This window comes from Lissotriton vulgaris, chromosome 9 (assembly GCF_964263255.1).
Source record: "Lissotriton vulgaris chromosome 9, aLisVul1.2, whole genome shotgun sequence".
Taxonomy (NCBI): domain Eukaryota; kingdom Metazoa; phylum Chordata; class Amphibia; order Caudata; family Salamandridae; genus Lissotriton; species Lissotriton vulgaris.
In genome coordinates this window covers 479,844,085-479,862,899 of record NC_141697.1, presented here as the reverse complement: position 1 = coordinate 479,862,899, position 18,815 = coordinate 479,844,085, and the positions used below count along the sequence as shown (strand labels likewise).

Sequence of the window (18,815 nt, the reverse complement as noted above, 5' to 3'; positions counted from 1 at the left end):
AGACGTTTGCTGAAAAGGTACGACCGCCTAGGCGGGCCTTTTTTGCTCGCGGGACGACCAATTGGACACGGTCATTAGACCGTAGTGCGCGGCTTTGGGAGTATCTTGGAAGGCGTTTTTTTAGGTAAGGTGGGCAGGAGCCATGCAAAGATCTGAACGCAAGCGTCAGAGCTTTGAATTTTATACGGTTGGCTACTGGGAGCCAGTGCAGGGTTCGAAGATGCGGAGAGACTGACTGCTTGAAAGGAATTCGCAGTAGCAGTCTCGCAGCCGCATTTTGAACTACCTGCAGTTTGTGGGTCAGGTATTTTGGAAGGCCCAGGTATAGACCATTGGCATAGTCCAGCCGTGAGGTGACAGTTGCATGGACTACCATTTTCCTGCAGCTCTCCGGTAGAAGTCTAAGAATTTTTCGGAGGTTTCTTAGCTTACTCAAGCAGCAACCGGCCACTTGTTGGATATGGGAAGTAAAGGACATTTTATCATCCCATCTCACTCCAAGGTTTTTTGCCGAGTGACTGGTCGAGGGGGGGGGCCCATCTCCAAAGGCCACCAAAGATCTGGGGCGGGACCCTTGCCGAAGAAGATGACTTCGGTTTTATTGGCATTTAGTTTTAATTTATTAGTATTCATCCAGTGAGCAATGTCCTGTTGACAGCCTTTAAAGTTTGAGAAAGAGTCCTGCGTCATCTCAGAGTATGGAAATACCAACTGGGTGTCGTCGGCATATGAGATTGCCTTGACACCCCAGTTGGCGATTCGCCTGAAGAGGGGGGCCAGGTAGATGTTGAACAAGAGAGGGCTGAGGGCCGAGCCCTGCGGGACTCCACAGCTGAGGGTTTTGGGTGTGGAAGAAATCGTCCCAAGTGCCACCTTCTGCGTTCTCTGAGATAGGTAGGAGTTTATCCACCCCAACGCTTTGTCTTGAATGCCTATCTCTGCCAGCCAGCTGACTAATCTGGCGTGGTCCACCGTATCGAAGGCGGCCGACAGATCCAGGAGTACCAGCATATATGAATTTCCTGCATCCATCGACCACCTCACTGACTCGGCAACCTCTATGAGCGCTGTTTCAGTGCTAAACCCGGGCCGAAAGCCAGATTGAGTTTCATGTAGAATGTTGCTGGTTTCCACAAATTTACTCAGTTGGCGTTGTATAACTTTTTCCAGCATTTTTCCCGGGGCGGCTAGGAGGGATATTGGGCGGAGATTCGTGAGGTCATCTGGGTCCCCATTTGGTTTTTTCTTTAGGGGAAGGAGAGTAGCATGCTTCCAGACGTCTGGGAAAATTCCTGACGTGATGGAAGAGTTCCAAATACTTTGAAGTGTGGGAGCTACCGAGTCCGCTATGGCACTCCATAGTTTAGCTGGACAGGGGTCGTCAGGTGAGCCGGATTTGCAGCGGCTGAGTTCCAGCCTCACCTCATTCAGGGGGATATGCATGAACTGGGTGAGGGTTTCTCCTGGCTCGCCATTGTTCGCTGTGTCCTGCTTCACAGTATTTATTACTGGGCCAAAAGAGTCGTACACTTTCTTAATTTTGTGATCAAAGTATTCTGAAATTTGCTCGCATAGTATAGGTGTGGGAACAACCTCTCTTTCAATGCATTTAGGTTTGAAGAAGGACTGTACCACTTTGAAGACTTGTTTACTGGACTGTTCTGCCTGTAGAATTGAGTCCGCGTAGAAGCGCTTTTTATTATTTCTAATGGCTTTACGGAATTTTTTGGACGCTTCCTTATATCTAGTTTTTTCTTCTAAACCGTAGTTAACTCTCCAGAGTCTCTCCAGTTTTTTACATGCCGCTTTCTCCTCCCTAAGTTCCTGCGAGAACCAGGGAGCTGAGGGGGATTCTCTTTTTGATAAAGCCCGAGAGGCTGGGGCAATGGAGGAAACCATCCTTCCTATCCATTCATTGAGTAGTATAGCATCCGTATTGGAATTATTTGTCAAGGAGGGGGTGGTTTGCGCCAGGACCGGGACCATGGTATCAGGGGTCAGTTTTTTCCATTGTCTTTTCATAAAGTAGCATTTACTTGACGCCGGGATGTCATTCAGTATGTTCAGAGTAAATGGGACGAGTGAATGATCTGACCATATCAGAGGGAGAGGTGTTTCAGACGGCACATTCTTGATATTAGCAAAGATGAGATCAATAGTATGGCCCCCTGTGTGTGTAGGGCCCTCATTGATCAGTCTGAGGCCGGCAGCATCTAACGTTGTTCGGAGCAGCTCTGCCATGGCGCAGTCTGCTTTATCCATGTGGATATTGAAATCACCTACCACTAAAAAAAGGGGATGGAGGAGCGAGCTCTGTACAATCGTGTCTAATAGGGTAGTTAGATAGGGGTCCGCTCCGGCCGGGGGGCGATATATCACTAGTCCTGCTAGAGAGTGCTGAGGGCTCACTTGGAAGCAGAAGTGAAGACCTTCAATTCCTTGGATAGCAGTGGGGGCTGAGGATGTCAGTACTAGATGCTCTTTGAAAATAATAGCTACACCACCGCCTCTTTTTGTCCCAGGCCGGTTGGCGAGGCATATTTTAAATCCCAGAGGGATAGCAAGAGCGATGGAGGTCAGGTTGTCCTCCTTGATCCACGTTTCAGTTAAGAACAGGATGTCCCAATCCTGCTCTTCTAGTAGAAGCCAGACCTCATCTGTGTGTTTCGCGAGGGATCTACAGTTAAGTAAGCCCGCCCTGAGGCTAGTTTGAGGTGGGGATTTGGGATTGGGGGGTATCGCGGGGGCAGCGCTGCCAAACGCTATCCCGCAATTGCTACAAGTTTGAAGGGGGTCGAAGGTTATAGGGTCTATAGAGTGAGGGCAGCATTTGGATGGGGGATTGAATGCCTTTAGATCCTCACCCGACCACGCTATCTGTCCACCTTGTGTTCCGCCACCGGCAGCATGTATGGCCCCGGCCGCGGTCTGGTCGCGGACGGGCGCAGACGGGCTTGCCCTAGGCGCTCCCGTTGCGCTCGTCCGCTGCGCTTCCGGTGGCAACACATAATAAGTAGAGGTGGAGGAAGGGGCGTGGCCTAACGGGTGGTGGGCGTGGCCTGCGTGTCCCAGGGGAAGGCGTCCACACCAGGAGTATCACGTGGCACAGGGGCTCGAAGTACAGTTGTATTGCTTCACAAAGTATACACTCAAACAAGGTAAAACTGTATTAAAATCACATCATTTTACACAGAATAATTTTAAAGTCGCTAGGGTGACTCTCCCGGCTTCCGCCTCAGGAGGTCTGAAGTTCTGCCTCGCGCTCCGCTTGGCGCGCTGTTTAAATGCGCGTCGCAATGGGCGTGGCCTAACGGGTGGTGGGCGTGGCCTGCGTGTCCCAGGGGAAGACGTCCACACCAGGAGTATCACGTGGCACAGGGGCTAGAAGTACAGTTGTATTGCTTCACAAAGTATACACTCAAACAAGGTAAAACTGTATTAAAATCACATCATTTTACACAGAATAATTTTTAAAAGTCGCTAGGGTGACTCTCCCGGCTTCCGCCTCAGGAGGTCTGAAGTTCTGCCTCGCGCTCCGCTTGGCGCGCTGTTTAAATGCGTGTCGCAATGGGCGTGGCCTAACGGGTGGTGGGCGTGGCCTGCGTGTCCCAGGGGAAGACGTCCACACCAGGAGTATCACGTGGCACAGGGGCTCGAAGTACAGTTGTATTGCTTCACAAAGTATACACTCAAACAAGGTAAAACTGTATTAAAATCACATCATTTTACACAGAATAATTTTAAAAAGTCGCTAGGGTGACTCTCCCGGCTTCCGCCTCAGGAGGTCTGAAGTTCTGCGGAACATACAACATAAACAGTAAATCGCAAGTGGAAATCTATGTTTAGCAGTAAATAAACAAAAACAATGTTTTTTGAAAGCCTGAGAATAAATAGTACCTTCAAGAGAACGTGCACTAGTTATATTACTGGCTTAAAGAAACTGAAAATGTATAATACACATTCAAAGCACTCCTAAACCTCAAAACTGTAAATTAAAAGAATATGCAGAAAACAGCCCTAACTAGGCAGGTCGGCCACCAAAAGGTAAGACAAATCGAAACTCGCCAAATAAATCATTCATACTCTGAATGCAGATAGGCGAAATCTGAATTAGCCCCAAACAGTAAAACCAAGCAACTCTCCAAAATAGTTTGAACTCCGTTTCTGAACTTCAGAAATGTTTTACAACAGTAAAGGAAGGCACTCAGATGGTGGTAGTGTGTCTTGTGTCACATATGCCCATGAGTAGGCAGCAAGGAAATCCAACATGTTAGTTGAAACACTGAGATGGGGCTTTCCAAAACTCTCAATTACATGGAGAAGCCTGCACGAGCAGTAAATAATCAAACAGAATTTCTGAGGCCCTATATTAGATGTCCTGTTTCTGTAAGGGTTCTCGAGGACTTGCCATCTAGTGCCTTCTGTCCACAGCAGTGAACAACAAAAGACACAACTCCCAATACATTAGTAAATAATATCTACACGGCACAGATGCGCAGATTAGCGATAGTGTCTCTCCAGCGCGAAGGTTTACCAACAATACCTGCCACAGCTGTAGCTCATTATTCCATTAACGCAGGTATAAATAGGCATGCGCGCCCAAGAGCCAGTTACCTCCACTCCCTCTCGGACGCTGGTGTAGAGGTACCGACGGACAGGTAGGGCATTACATCTCACTGCCCCCTTCTTTATTTCTAGCTATTTTTAGTCATTTTCAGTCATCTTACCGCTAAGAAGAGTCTTTTTAGTCTTGACTCTCTTCAGAGACTCTCTCTTGATCTTTCTCTGCATAGTTCTGGCCATTTGCTAAAATGAGGTGGAGTCTTTTTATATACACAACTAGGTTTTGTTAGGAGAATACTGGAAATAAAAACGTTTTGGATATAAGTCCCTCTGAGGTCCTTTTTTACATTTCCATCCTAAATAGAGCGGGCCTCCTTCCCGAGTGGGTGCCGGGTGAGGTGAGGCGTACTCCCACACAACGCTGGGTAAGTCAATACGCTTTCACTTATGTGCGTGATTGTATACACGTGTTTAAATGGATAGAATCTAGTGTTCATTCTGTCGGCGGGGAGACACATTCTCCACCGCACTGTTTGTGTGCTTAGTATTTTGTTCTTGTTTCCATGATACCGTTAGACACTATATTACCTTATGCACGCCTATCCTTTCTTTATAGGAGATATTGCGAGATCTGGATTCCCTCCAGTATACATCTGGGCTCAGAGGAACTGGTAGGATTTATCCAGCATATAGCGTGCACAGTCACTAAGTTTTGATTTGCAGTCGCAGTTTTCAAATGGTCCTGAAGAAAGCTTAGACCAATAGTCAATCTAGCTGAAACATGTCGACCTCCACTCACCTTGCCTACATATAGTTAATATTTAAAACTATTTTTGGCATTTTTAAATGTTGACCCTAGCACCATACTGATTAAACTTAATTTTGGTCCTTGGAGTCAATTTTATATTCACCTTTTTCACTTAATTTTTCACTTGCACTGCACCCCATTAGCATCACCAGTGAAGCCCAGTGGTCTGGATTTACATCATGGTAATCCATCTCCGCACCATTACTAGGTGCATTGGTTGAGATTTGGATTGATGACATATCCCACGTGACGACACTCCACCAAATGGGTGGGCTGATGGGAATTTCTTTACCGGCCCAGGGCTATCACTTCTAGTGTTACTAATGGATTTATGGTTCTAGACCAGTTACGGCACACTTATAGTCTTTTGGACCAGGCCACTTCCTTGTGTTTTGATAGCAAATAAAAATCACACATTTAGAAATGGGATCCTCAAACGAAATATAAAATGGTGAATTAGATGCCACTTTATTAAAAACTGACTTTTGACAACAATATGCAACACACAATCATTCCCAGAGAAGAGAAATAAAGCAAATACTTTACTAGCCTGTTGAATTAGAATCAACAATCTAGGAAACAAATACACCCAGTCATAAATAACCAAGAGAAGTTACTTCACAAAAAAAACACCAATATCATTGAGGTATTCACAGAATATTAGAAATCTTTATAAACAGTGACCTCTTCGGAACCCAGAGGCCACCATTGATATCTGGGTGATGCGGTCATCTTCAAAGCAGACAAATATGGTAGAAGCCTTGAAACTTGGTGAGTTCTAGAAATACCATCACTGGTATGGTGATTTATAAACATGGAATGTTTATGTAATGGACCACGCTGGCCACAATCAAGGCTACATTGGGCAGCTATGTAAAGTGTGGGAATTGTTTTGTATCTACACAGAAATAAACAATTGTATCCCCATAGTTCTCCCACTACTCCAAAGCTAAGACAACTGCGAAATCTGTGGTGACACCTAGAAAGGTCAATGCTTTCTCTCCACTTGGAAAACCACTCTATCAGCTAGATTCATCAAAGAGCCGTTTTGCGAGTCCTTAATAGCGATTATTAAGGAATCGCTATTAAGGACTCGCAAAACGGGATTCATGTAGGAATCGCTAAATAAATTGCGATTCCTACACATTCCTTATTTGCGATTAGCAAATTGCTAATCGCAAATAAGGAATAACTCCATTCATTCCTATGGGCCTAAAGGCCCATATGAATGAATGGGGAGTATTCCTTATTTGCGATTAGCAATTTGCTCATCGCAAATATGATAGCGATTTCAAGGGTGACAGGGGTGTCCAAAGGACACCCTTTAGCACCCCTGAAATGCAAATTTACACAGGTGTTGCGCACACACATGTCCAAAGGACATGTGTGTGTGTAACATGCAACAAAGAAAAATGCACTAAAGTGCATTTTTCTATTTTTTCGCTATTTACCACGAAGTCAGACTTCGTGGTAAATAGCGGCCAAATATTGCGAATTCGCAATTTAAAATTGGTTAATGAATTGCATTTAAGGAATCTCTAATAGAGATTCCTTAAATGCAATTCCTCGCAAATATGCGATTTTGCAAATAACGATTTTTGCATCTGGGATGATGAATCCCAAATGCAAAAATTGCGCTCGCAAAGGGCCAGATTCTCAGAATCTGGCCCTTTGCGAGCGCAATTTCCTTTCATGAATCTAGCTGTAAGTCCCTTTGCGCTGAAAAACAAGATTTGTTGTTTTCTTCTATAAAGTAGAATTATAAAACCAAGTATTAGTCCCAACTCAAAGCATCAGAATGCATGTTTTACACAATGCACATACTCAACTGAACTATATGTGAAAGAAATTATATACCAGTTAAAATGGCCCAAATTCATTTTCATGTGAAACATAATGAGCCATACTATTGTACATTCCTTCCCATTGGCCTTTCAGAAACTCCAACAACACTAAGATAAATCAACTGACACAGGTATTCTAGTCTGGATATGCAGAATGTCTTTAATAGAAGATATACCTGCTCAAATCACATTGTGTAACTTCAAAAAGTGTGTTCAGTGCATTAAAAATAAGACCATGGAATGGAGAACACAAGAGCACCAACAACAAGATGTATGCTACTTAGCATTCATGTATTGAACTCATCCCCAAGCTCCCAAGAAACTGGTCCACGGTAGTATACAAAACTACTTTGCAAGCATCAACAATTAAAACCTTGCATATAATGAGGTCCAGGTCAACCTACCTGGTGATGAAAGGCAAGACCAATGCAAACCAAATGTAACTGGAAAATGTCTATTTTTGCTGGACAATAAATTTACAAATAGAAAAACTAAATGTGGCACCAGAACTGAGAAGGTATGTGCTGCCAATTATTATCATGATCATTTTCAAAGCGAAGATTCTGTACTTGTGAGCTTTACAAAACACTCATAACACATTGCTCAACATTTCCAACTTTACCTTTAAGCAGAGGCAGTGGGGTTAACTCGATGGGCTTCCCCTGAGATCTAAACTGGGAAGAGCTTTGTGATCTCTTCTGTCTTGCTTTCCTGACGGACTTCCGAGAAAATCCGTCTACTTTATCCACTGATGGAGGAGTGGTTGCTGCTGAGGACATAGCCCTACTGAATGAAATGGATAATAATTAAGATCAAGTAAAAACTTAAATAAAATACAAAAAGTCAAACTATTAATTATTAGAAAGAATGCATGAACAATGGAATTCCAAGTAGATCAAGCTACCCAATGAATAAAAAAATGCCCTACAATGTTCAAGTTTATACTATTTTTAACAATGGTTATAAAAAGATCACTGAAAGCAATGACATACACTTATCACATTCATATATTCTACGGAATGTTAAAGTAATATTTGCTAAAAAGTATTTCTGTTTTTGTGCCATTCTGAATAGGAAACCGCCCATAACAATGAAAAACAATCCTATTTCTCTATGCAGATGGCACATCACTGGTTGGTCACTTGCCTGGAGCCTTCACAGATGATGTTGCTTAAAAGGCTAAAGTATAAAGAATAAAACTGAGATAAAACTTGCAAAACTAAAGGTTAGGACGTCTGATCACAAATGAGGGGGCAAAGTCAGTTCTTGAGAAAAGCAAACAGCCAGTAGCTAGGCAACACAAGTATTTCTGAGTCTTAATTGAGAACTGTTTCCTGGAAGCCCTTCACAAGTATAAATGAGGAACAATGGTTTGATAAATTAGAGGCGATTCGTTACTGTCTCTAAAAAGATACTGTTCAGCTTAAGTTGTTTATGTTGCAATAAGTGGTACGCCAGAAAGAGTTTTTTAACCCCTCCCATGCTCATGACGGAGCCGCTCCGTCATGAGCATCGGCTGAGCTGTGCTCATGACGGAGCGGTTCCGTCATGGCCCTGCCGCCGCGCCTGCGCGGTGCTGATTTCGCGCCTGCGTGGCGCGTTCTATTGAGCGGGCGTGGCCATGACGGAACCGCTCCGTCATGAGCACAGCGCAACCGCTCCACCCCCCCCAACCCCCCCCCCCCCCCAGCGGCGGAATTGCCGCCGCAGCGAAGGGGTTAAAGGACCACCAAAAAACAGAAGAAGTTTGAGTCTAGGAAAATCCACCCCAATGAGGATATTTCAATGCCTTGTTTCATAATTTCATGGGATTTCCATGCTAACTATAAGAGGTGGGGAAACAAAGGAAAGCTTTTGTTGCATTACAGACAATCACAGGAAGAATAAGCAGTATGGGATTTGTGGAGTTATCGGACAAGCATAATTTCCGATCCCTAAATGGCCAGAACCGGGGGGGGGGGTTTGCGGCATGCCCTGCAGTATCTACTGTACAGCAAATGATTTACCTTTATTATTGGTGAAAGCCTTATTGACTGCCTTGGCTTTAGGATAATGCGTAGGACAGGAAATGATCACCAGCCCTTTAGGTACCTTAATTTGTGTTATCACTTATTGCTCTTTTGTACCTACAAAAAGGCAGCTACTGAAGAAAGATAACAGGGCATAGTAAGCATTTAAACAAGGTCCACCTACATTGTACACAGGGAGTTGGGCCTAGTTTATGTGTCAGACCTCATTAAGAAACTAACACCTTTTTGCAACAGGCAGAGGAGCTGGACTCCAAATTAATTGAAAGACACTACCCCGGAAACTTATCAAAAGAGCAAAGAAAAGAGCAAGAAATGTCAACCGCGAAGCTCTTCTTGAAACAAACAACAAAGAGAAATCAGATAGAATGGTATGTGTCACAACATTCACTCCAGCATCAAAAAAAGTACAGAGAATTATCAGAAAGAATTGGCACATCCTTCAGGGGGCTGAAAAACATTGGGAACCTCCCCTTTTCGCATTTAAGAGATGTAAAAATCTGCGGGATGAGTTAGTACGGGCCAAAGATCCAGAATCTAGAGAAGATAATCAAATGACACTATGGAACTCCCAAAAGGTCACTGGACATTATACCTGTGGTGGATGTGGGGCATGCTCGCTTACAACCACTTCCAAAACTATTATTATAGGAACGACACGCCCATGGACACTGAACTCTTTTAGTAATTGCAACACAGAAAATGTGGTCTATCTCCTCACGTGCCCATGCAACCGTAGGTACGTGGGGATGACGACGAGAAAAATCAAGATACGCATTAATGAGCACCGCAAAACCATTCGCTGCAGAACAAAATAACACTAAACTTACCCGACACTTCTTGGAAAAGAACCACAAAGACACAGATCTAAGGTGGACTGTCCTAGAAGTTATGAAAAAAAACAACACTGACCTTAGTAGGCCACTGCACATCCGAGAACAGAGGTGGGAGCACCGCCTCCGCACCTGGAAAGAAGGTCTTAATGATGACATCTCGAGGCTCCAACTCGGTCAATCACCCTAGCACCGCCTTGAACATTATTTTGGCCATCCACACCAATCCACTAATAATTTCCATATCAACGCATAATACTCTCACATGAAAGTTTACACAAACTGGGTATATTTCTGACTCCCACCATAACATGAATTTAAACTATACCCATATCCTCTGCACAAAATTGGAACATAAATATATAGTGTAGACACTGGATTGTGAGTGGTGTGTTGACACTCGATTGCATGTGTGAATTTATAGGAATTCATTAGCCAACATCCATTACCAACATGGGTGTATGAATGCTAGCACTGGCTTTGTTCCACTTAAGTTCTGATTCTCTGTTTTAAACATCATTTAAACTACGAAACTTCATCCTCTATACAGAGCTACACGAGCACGCATGCGCTCTTATGAAACTGCAACACAATCATATGAATGCGCACACGAGTCAGAATAGTTTTCCATAAACAATCGGTGCTTTCTTTCCGAAAATGCGCTGTCCCCCCTCCCGTCTATGCGCATGCGCATTACAGGAACACTTCCGTCAAGATCACTCATCCGGTGGCGTACTCCCAAGCCGGATGTAATTAACAATCCCGATGTCCATATTTGGGCAGCCAGGCATTCCGACTAGCACATATTAAAGGGGGAACTTAGACACCGGAATCTCCACAGCTGCTCCGTAATTATTCAATCTATTACTTAATTCCCCGTCACGCTGAATATAAAAACGAACCGCTAGCGGAAACATTTACCATCGAGGAGCGGAGGCATGCAGATCTAGGCTGAGAGGGGGTGATCACGCCAGTTGACAGTAAGAGTTTGAATGAGAAGATGAATGAGTTGTTTACTTACAGGCTACACAGCTTGTATACAACAGAGAGATGCCTCAGAGTGTTGTGGCACATCCCCATGGGCCATCCATGTTCAAATATTCTGTTTTTCTCCACGCCTTCCTCTCTTTTAGTTCCAGGACCTAAAGGGTCCATCTGCCCTCCCTCCTATGGGGCGCAGTTTACCTCTTCATAGGGTAAGCGCAATGGGAAAAGGTTCTCTGAATTTGGTGCACAGATTTTTTCACTTCACGAATTGCACCAATAGTAACTCACGCTAGAAAAATTGGTGATTATGGCTTTAATTGGTTTGTGTACGCTAGTATAAGTAATAGTGCGATTAGGTTTGAATTGTTTTTGTCTTTCAGATTCACTAAAACCCAATCATTACAGACAGTGGAGTGTGAGTATTGATCACCCCACCAAGTGGAATGCTCTCACCGAAGTTTGGTAAAAGTGGAGCCCTTTATATTATGGTCCTGATGAATGCCGCGGACCCAGTTGGGCCTACAGGCAGAAACATGTTGACCTCACATACAGCGGTGGGGGGACACTAATATCCCCATGACACTGATCACTTTATTTTAAACTACCATATGGATGTCGACACTATTAAAATTAAGTAGGCACCCATAATGGCCTTTTAACTCACTATATATTTTTCTTTGGGCCCCCACTTAGTTTAGAAGTGCATCCCTGTCGTCAGGTGTATGCCAGCCCTCTATCAAAGCAAGTTTTTAGAGGGCGAGGACTGGTCAATGATGAAGCATGACACCCGGTGGTGTGCGAGACCAGTCCTTCACTTTTTGTGAGATGCCAGCACTCACAAAATAACACTTCACTTACACTAGCAATACTCAGACTGGTAGCGGTTCGTTGTGGTATACAGTTCATGTTGGAGGCTGCTGTCTACCAGTACCCCGTGCCTCTGGTTCCCCTAGTCCAGATTTATCTGGCCATTGTGGTTACTCATTAAGATGAGCCCAATCATGTTGTGGCACAGGGTGTGGGTTTCCCAAGAGACAGGGCTAAACAGGGATATTATCCAGGATTGTATGAACCTTCAGGGGAGTAAGAGAATAGAGTGGCTCAGGTACGTGAGATATTTCCTGATGGCCATCGGCCATCAGGAATACTTAGACAATCCTTCTAAGTATGATAGACATTTCTAGGAAAAAACTGAAGGCCATATGTCTTACTTACCTGGAAGAGACTAGGTGGCAGCTGGAGAGTAAGAAAGTGTCTCATGCAAAATCATTTGATGTCAGATGGTCAAGATCTACAGAGATACTTGATTATCACCCAGAGTAGTTATTCCTGTATGCTGCTAACTCGCTTTAGGGGGGGGGGGGGGCAGTTTCTTCAGACTACCCACTTTCCCCGAGGTCAACTCCTGGTCAAGATCCCTGACAGCTTGTCCTTGTGACTATGTATCTGAACAATCTATGTTACACTGCACCCTCTTCTGTAAATTTTACACCACAATCAGGCGAAAGTATATACTCAGTTTATTTAAAAAATGGGGACCGAGACAATGTAGACAAGCCCTACTCAGATTACAAATGTTGGAGGACCATCTAACTTTGTACAGCGTGTCATCTTTTTTAAAGAGCTTCTTGCGTTTTAGATGGTCAATGAAATTACCTGTTTTTATACTGGAATTTAGCGCTAACCCGGTATTAGTTTCCTTCTGTATTCATGAAATGTGTTTTTATCTAATGTAATAATGAAAGCTATGTAATGTTTCTTTTTTATGTGCTTTTATGGATTCTTGAAACTGAAACCGAATAAAGCTTCTTTTGAACTATGAACTAAACAAGGTACACAATATTACAGAACTGACAAAGCCAGTAGGCCTGGCTTACTCATTATGGAAAGCATATGTTAGAGTCAATACGATGGATTATTATTAACTGCACTAACTACAGTAGGGGGGAATTTTGTTACATGCAATCAATATATTATCGCATAAGGCAAGGGTTTAGGTGTTGGTGAACACCCTGAACAAACCATGGGGGACCAAAGAAATGCACTATGATAATACTTACTAAACTCCCTTAGGAGAGATTTTGAATTACTTGACACCAGACATTTTGTACAAATTTGTAAATTTTATGGCAGTAGAACCAATGCTTAATTCTTGACGGTTTATACAAGGGGGGGGGGGGGGCTACTGGCACTCATTTTTGGGGACTAGCACTTTTTTCTCCCTTTTGGATATTTCTATTGGATACTGTAAATAAGGGCCTAATTCTAGAAATCCCATGGGAAAACGCGATTTGAAATATACGGAAATCAAGAATCTAATATATACCCAAAATGATGTTATTAGTTAGGATTTAGATAGCGTATCTCCTTCCAATCCTTGTGATACTTTGGTTAAAAATCTACACACTTGACCTATAACTAGTCATTATTACTCAATACAATTTGTGTAAATAAATACCTATATTGCAAAATTTTCAATATAATCCAGTACCATCCTGCATCTTAGTGCTTACTCAATGTTCGATTGATCATGTTGTTATTTCTCATTTGATCAATATCCTTTAGAGAATGAAATCTGTAGTAGCGAAATACAATTTTATTGGCATGAATTCAAATAGAGAATTTATATTCGTACCCCAACTGTCAATAAACAGTTGACATAAGTAGACACAACCCTTTTCGAATATGGCGGCTTCAGAAATTTACGTTAGTCTGCCAACTAAGATAAAGGTAAAAATATTATACAAGCATTTACAATGCAATAGGTCTCGCATGAGGAAAGTTTGAGCTATTGGTATTGTAAATGACACCTTTTTAGGGCTCGCCTGCTGTGCGCATGCGCATAGCTGGCGAAGCTCTATAGGGGCTTAAATAAGCTTCACCTAGACTGGCGATTGACTGGCGATTTGATGCTGTGCCCGTGGGCTTTTAGGTCAATGCGCAAGCGCATTGACCTAAAATGCGCGTGCACATCATCAATTCGCCAGTCAATCGCCAGTCAATCGCCAGCAGCACTCCTCCCCTGCTGCTTCACACCCTCATGCCGCTCTCCCCGCTCCGCCCCCTCCCTTTACCGCCGTGTCGCATTTCTCATCCCCCCTCCCCACAGCAATGCCCTCAGCCGGCCGTACTTTCACTTTGACGGCCGCAGGCCGTCTCTCGTGTTTCTCCTTGTTTCGCTCTAAATGATTATTTTGATCTGCGGCTCTTCATTTGGGAACTGAACTAAGTGTACCTGATTTTTAAGCCCCTTGTAGATCTAAATGTGAGAATAGCAGCAGACCTCACATTTGGGGGAACGTTTTTGTTGCACTTTGCATTTCGAGACAGCTTTAGCTTGTCCGATTTCCTCAGTGAGGGTTTTAACACTGTTTTTAGTTCTGGTCACCCCTGACCTTGGACATTTAATCCACTTTTGCGCACAATGTTCCCAACCAACCTTCTGTTGGCATGCTTCCAAGTAGAAGTGCTGATGCAGCGACCCATAAAAACATCTCTTAGCCCCTTTCGAATAACCTTAGTTGCCTGCTGGGGTTCTCCATGCCCTTCTTTGAATCCGGCTGGGAGTCTGTCCGATCTTGCTCTGAGGCTTGCTATTAGCTCAGACGGCTATCAACTTCAAACAAAATATACAATCTAGGAATTCCAGCGTCTGAGCGGGAGAGGGACAGCACTGCATGGTATTTTTGTTTATGAGGAAAAAGTAAGCAATTCAGGTGTGGGCCAAACGTGCTCAACAATAATCACAGGAGCCTGCGCGCTGTTTAACTATCGGCATTACACTTACCACAGTGAGAAGAGTCGGTGTCAGACAAGGTAATATTTTCATGTTGGAAATTGGCTTTTGAAATAATCGAAGTTCATATGTCTGTTGTTCTAAACCACAAGTACTAGCTGTGTGACGGGTTGGAACGCCGCATCCACCACCACCACCGCATCCACCATCACCACATCCACCACCACATCCACCACCACATCCACCATCACATCCACCACCACATCCACCACCACATCCACCACCACATCCACCACCACATCCACCACCACATCCACCACCACATCCACCACCACATCCACCACCACATCCACCACCACCACATCCACCACCACCGCATCCACCACCACCGCATCCACCACCACTGCATCCACCACCACTGCATCCACCACCACTGCATCCACCACCACCACCCCATCACCACATCCACCGCATCCACCACCACCACATCCACCATCACCACATCCACCGCATCCACCACCACCACATCCACCATCAACACCACATCCACCATCAACACCACATCCACCATCAACACCACATCCACCATGACATCCACCACCGCATCCACCACCACCGCATCCACCACCACCACCACTACATCCACCACCCCATCCACCACTACCACCACCACCACCGCATCCACCACTACCACCACCACCGCATCCACCACCACCGCCGCATCCACCACATCCACCACATCCACCATCAAATCCACCATCACATCCACCACCACATCCACCACCACATCCACCACCACATCCACCACCACCACATCCACCACCACCACATCCACCACCACCACCACATCCACCACCACCACCACATCCACCACCACCACCACATCCACCACCACCTCATCCACCACCTCATCCACCACCTCATCCACCACCGCATCCACCACCGCATCCACCACCGCATCCCCCAACAATACAACACACATTGCATTACAAATGCTATAGGTGTCACATTTCCAAAAGTTAAAAACTATTGACATTGTAACTGACAAAGCTATTAATTTTGCTACTTTCAAAACCAACACATAAATAAAAAAAGTGTCATTTACAATACCAATAGCTCAAACTTTCCTAATGCGAGACCTATTGCATTTCCAATGCTTGTTTTATTTATGTGTTGGTTTTGAAAATAGCGAAATTAATAGCTTTGTCATTTACAATGCCAATAGTTTTAACTTTCGCAAATGTGACCCCTATAGCATTTGTAATGCAATATGTGTTGTATTTGCGTGACTTAGATGTATTGATATTACAAATAACAATGGCTTTAAAATGTTTTAATATTTAATACTTAAATAAAAGCTATTGTAATTTATAATGGCAATAGCTTACGCTTTGGTGAAGATTATGTTCCGTTTATTTTATTGCGACGAAAATCCAATAACAGAAGTGAAATATTCTTTTTGGGACATTTGTAAAAAAGCTTGAAACACAGAGAACATATTTGAACCAGTTGTTGTTGAATGGTTGCACAGATTGATGTTGTGGTGCCCCTGAGTGAGGGCGTTCGATAGATAGCTAGAGTGAGGGCGTTCGATAGATAGCTAGAGTGAGGGCGTTCGATAGATAGCTAGAGTGAGGGCGTTCGATAGATAGCTAGAGTGAGGGCGTTCGATAGATAGCTAGACGTGGTGGACATGGTGGTGGTGGACGTGGTGGTGGTGGACATGGTGGTTGAGGACGTGGTGGTGGTTGTTGAGGACGTGGTGGTTGAGGACGTGGTGGTGGTGGTGGTTGAGGACGTGGTGGTGGTGGTGGTTGAGGACGTGGTGGTGGTGGTGGTTGAGGACGTGGTGGTGGTGGTGGTTGAGGACGTGGTGGTGGTGGTGGTTGAGGACGTGGTGGTGGTTGAGGTGGTGGTGGTGGTTGAGGACGTGGTGGTGGTGGTTGAGGACGTGGTGGTGGTGGTTGAGGACGTGGTGGTGGTGGTTGAGGACGTGGTGGTGGTGGTTGAGGACGTGGTGGTGGTGGTTGAGGACGTGGTGGTGGTGGTTGAGGACGTGGTGGTGGTGGACGTGGTAGACATAGTGGTGGTGGACGTGGTGGTGGTGGACGTGGTGGTGGTGGTGGACGTGGTGGTGGTGGTTGTGGACGGGGATGGTTCAAGTTCAAGAATTTATATAGCGCACTACTTACCCAGAGGGTCTCAAGGCGCTTTTGGGGTGGGGGTTCATGACTTATCGAATAGCCAGGTTTTAAGTTCTTTTCTGAAGGAGATGTGGTTCTGTGTAAGGCAGAGGTGAGTGGGGAGTGAGTTCCAGGTCTTGGCTGCCAAGTAGGAGAAGGATCTACCTCCCATGGTGGATCTTTGGATACGTGGAACAGCGGCGAGGGCTTGATTGGAGGATCTCAGTTGGCGGGTGGGTGTGTAGAAGGATAGTCGAGAGTTGAGGCATTCGGGACCTAGTTTGTAGAGGGCCTTGTGTGCGTGGGTGAGTAGACGGAACGTTATTCTCTAGTTGACGGGAAGCCAGTGGAGGTCTTTCAGGTGGCCGGTAATGTGATCTTGGCGAGGGATGTCCAAAATGAGTCTCGCTGATGCGTTTTGGATACGTTGGAGTTTTTTCTGTAATATGGCTGTAATTCCGGCGTAGAGGGTGTTTCCGTAGTCTAGTCGACTCGTAACCAGTGCGTGGGTGACAGTCTTTCTTGTCTCTGCGGGGATCCAATGGAAGATTTTTTTGAGCGTACGAAGTACGTTGAAGCAGGAGGATGAGACGGCGTTGACTTGTCTGGTCATCGAGAGTGAGGAGTCTAGGATGAAGCCAAGGTTACGTGCGTGGTCTGTGGGTATGGGTGTTGGTCCCAGATCCGAAGGCCACCATGAGTCGTCCCAGGCAGAGGGAGATGGTCCTAGGATGAGTACTTCAGTTTTGTCCAAGTTAAGTTTTAGGCGGCTGTTTTTCATCCATACTGCTACTTCTTTCATGCCTTCGTGGAGATTGGTTTTGGCGGTGATGGGGTATTTGGTGAGGGAAAGGATCAGCTGGGTGTCGTCAGCGTAGGAGATGATGTTCAGGTTGTGTTGACGCGCGATGGAAGCGAGTGGACTCATGTAAACATTGAAGAGGGTGGGACTGAGTGATGATCCTTGTGGTACACCACAGATGACTTCGGTGGCCTCTGATTTGAATGGGGGAAGTCGGACTCTCTGAGTTCTCCCAGATAGGAACTAGATGATCCATTCCAAGGCTTTTCCTATTATGCCGATGTTGCTGAGGCGTTGTATGAGGGTGCTGTGACAGACAGTGTCGAAGGCGGCGGAGAGGTCGAGTAGAATGAGGGCCACTGTTTCTCCGTTGTCCAGTAGTGTTCGGATGTCGTCTGTTGCTGCGATGAGGGCGGTTTCGGTGCTGTGTTTGGCTCGAAAGCCGGACTGAGGGATCGAGGGAGTTGTTGGATTCAAGGAAGGCGGCGAGTTGGCTATTGACGGTGGACATGGTGGTGGTGGTGGTGGAGGTGGGTGTGGTGGTGGTGGACATGGTAGTGGACGTAGTGGTGGTGGATGTTGTGGTGGTGGATGTGGTAATTGTAGACGTGGTGGTGGTGGACGTGGAGGTGGTGGCGAGTGTGGTGGTGCACATGGTGGTGGTGGACATGGTGGTGGTGGACATGGTGGTGGTGGACATGGTGGTGGTGCCCAATGTTCAGAGGGGACTGGCCCCTTCATGCAACAATAGTTGTGTTTACACAACAGAGCTGCTGGGTGCTCCGTCAGTTGTTGTCGAGGATTGTTTGGGTTTAGAAACCGGTTCTGCAGCACTTCAAACAAGCAGTACACAAAGATTGAGGCAGTGTGCATAGTACAGATAGCGGTATTGGCGGCTGAACACACAGAGTGAGGCTGTGTGCAAGATATGGTTAAAATGCGTGTACTAGGCCAAATGTATGCACAGAGTAAAGCTGTGTGACAAATGGTTTATAGAGGCAGTCGAATAGTGAGGCTGTGTGCACAGAGCAT

At 45.2% G+C, this 18,815-nt stretch overlaps 1 protein-coding gene across 4 annotated transcripts in view; it reads right to left on the bottom strand.

Moving 5' to 3' along the window:
* Window positions 1–18,815, bottom strand: part of PPP2R5E (protein phosphatase 2 regulatory subunit B'epsilon) — a 466,786-nt gene that overhangs the window by 423,471 nt on the left and 24,500 nt on the right. For 2 of the 4 annotated variants that reach the window (XM_086937936.1, XM_086937938.1), the window contains exon 2: window positions 7,838–8,001. In XM_086937936.1, the coding sequence (XP_086794062.1) occupies window positions 7,838–7,994 (157 nt within the window). In that variant the 5' untranslated portion in view covers window positions 7,995–8,001. The remainder of the gene's footprint in view (window positions 1–7,837; window positions 8,002–18,815) is intronic. The other 2 variants (XM_086937937.1, XM_086937939.1) reach the window with 1 other exon arrangement.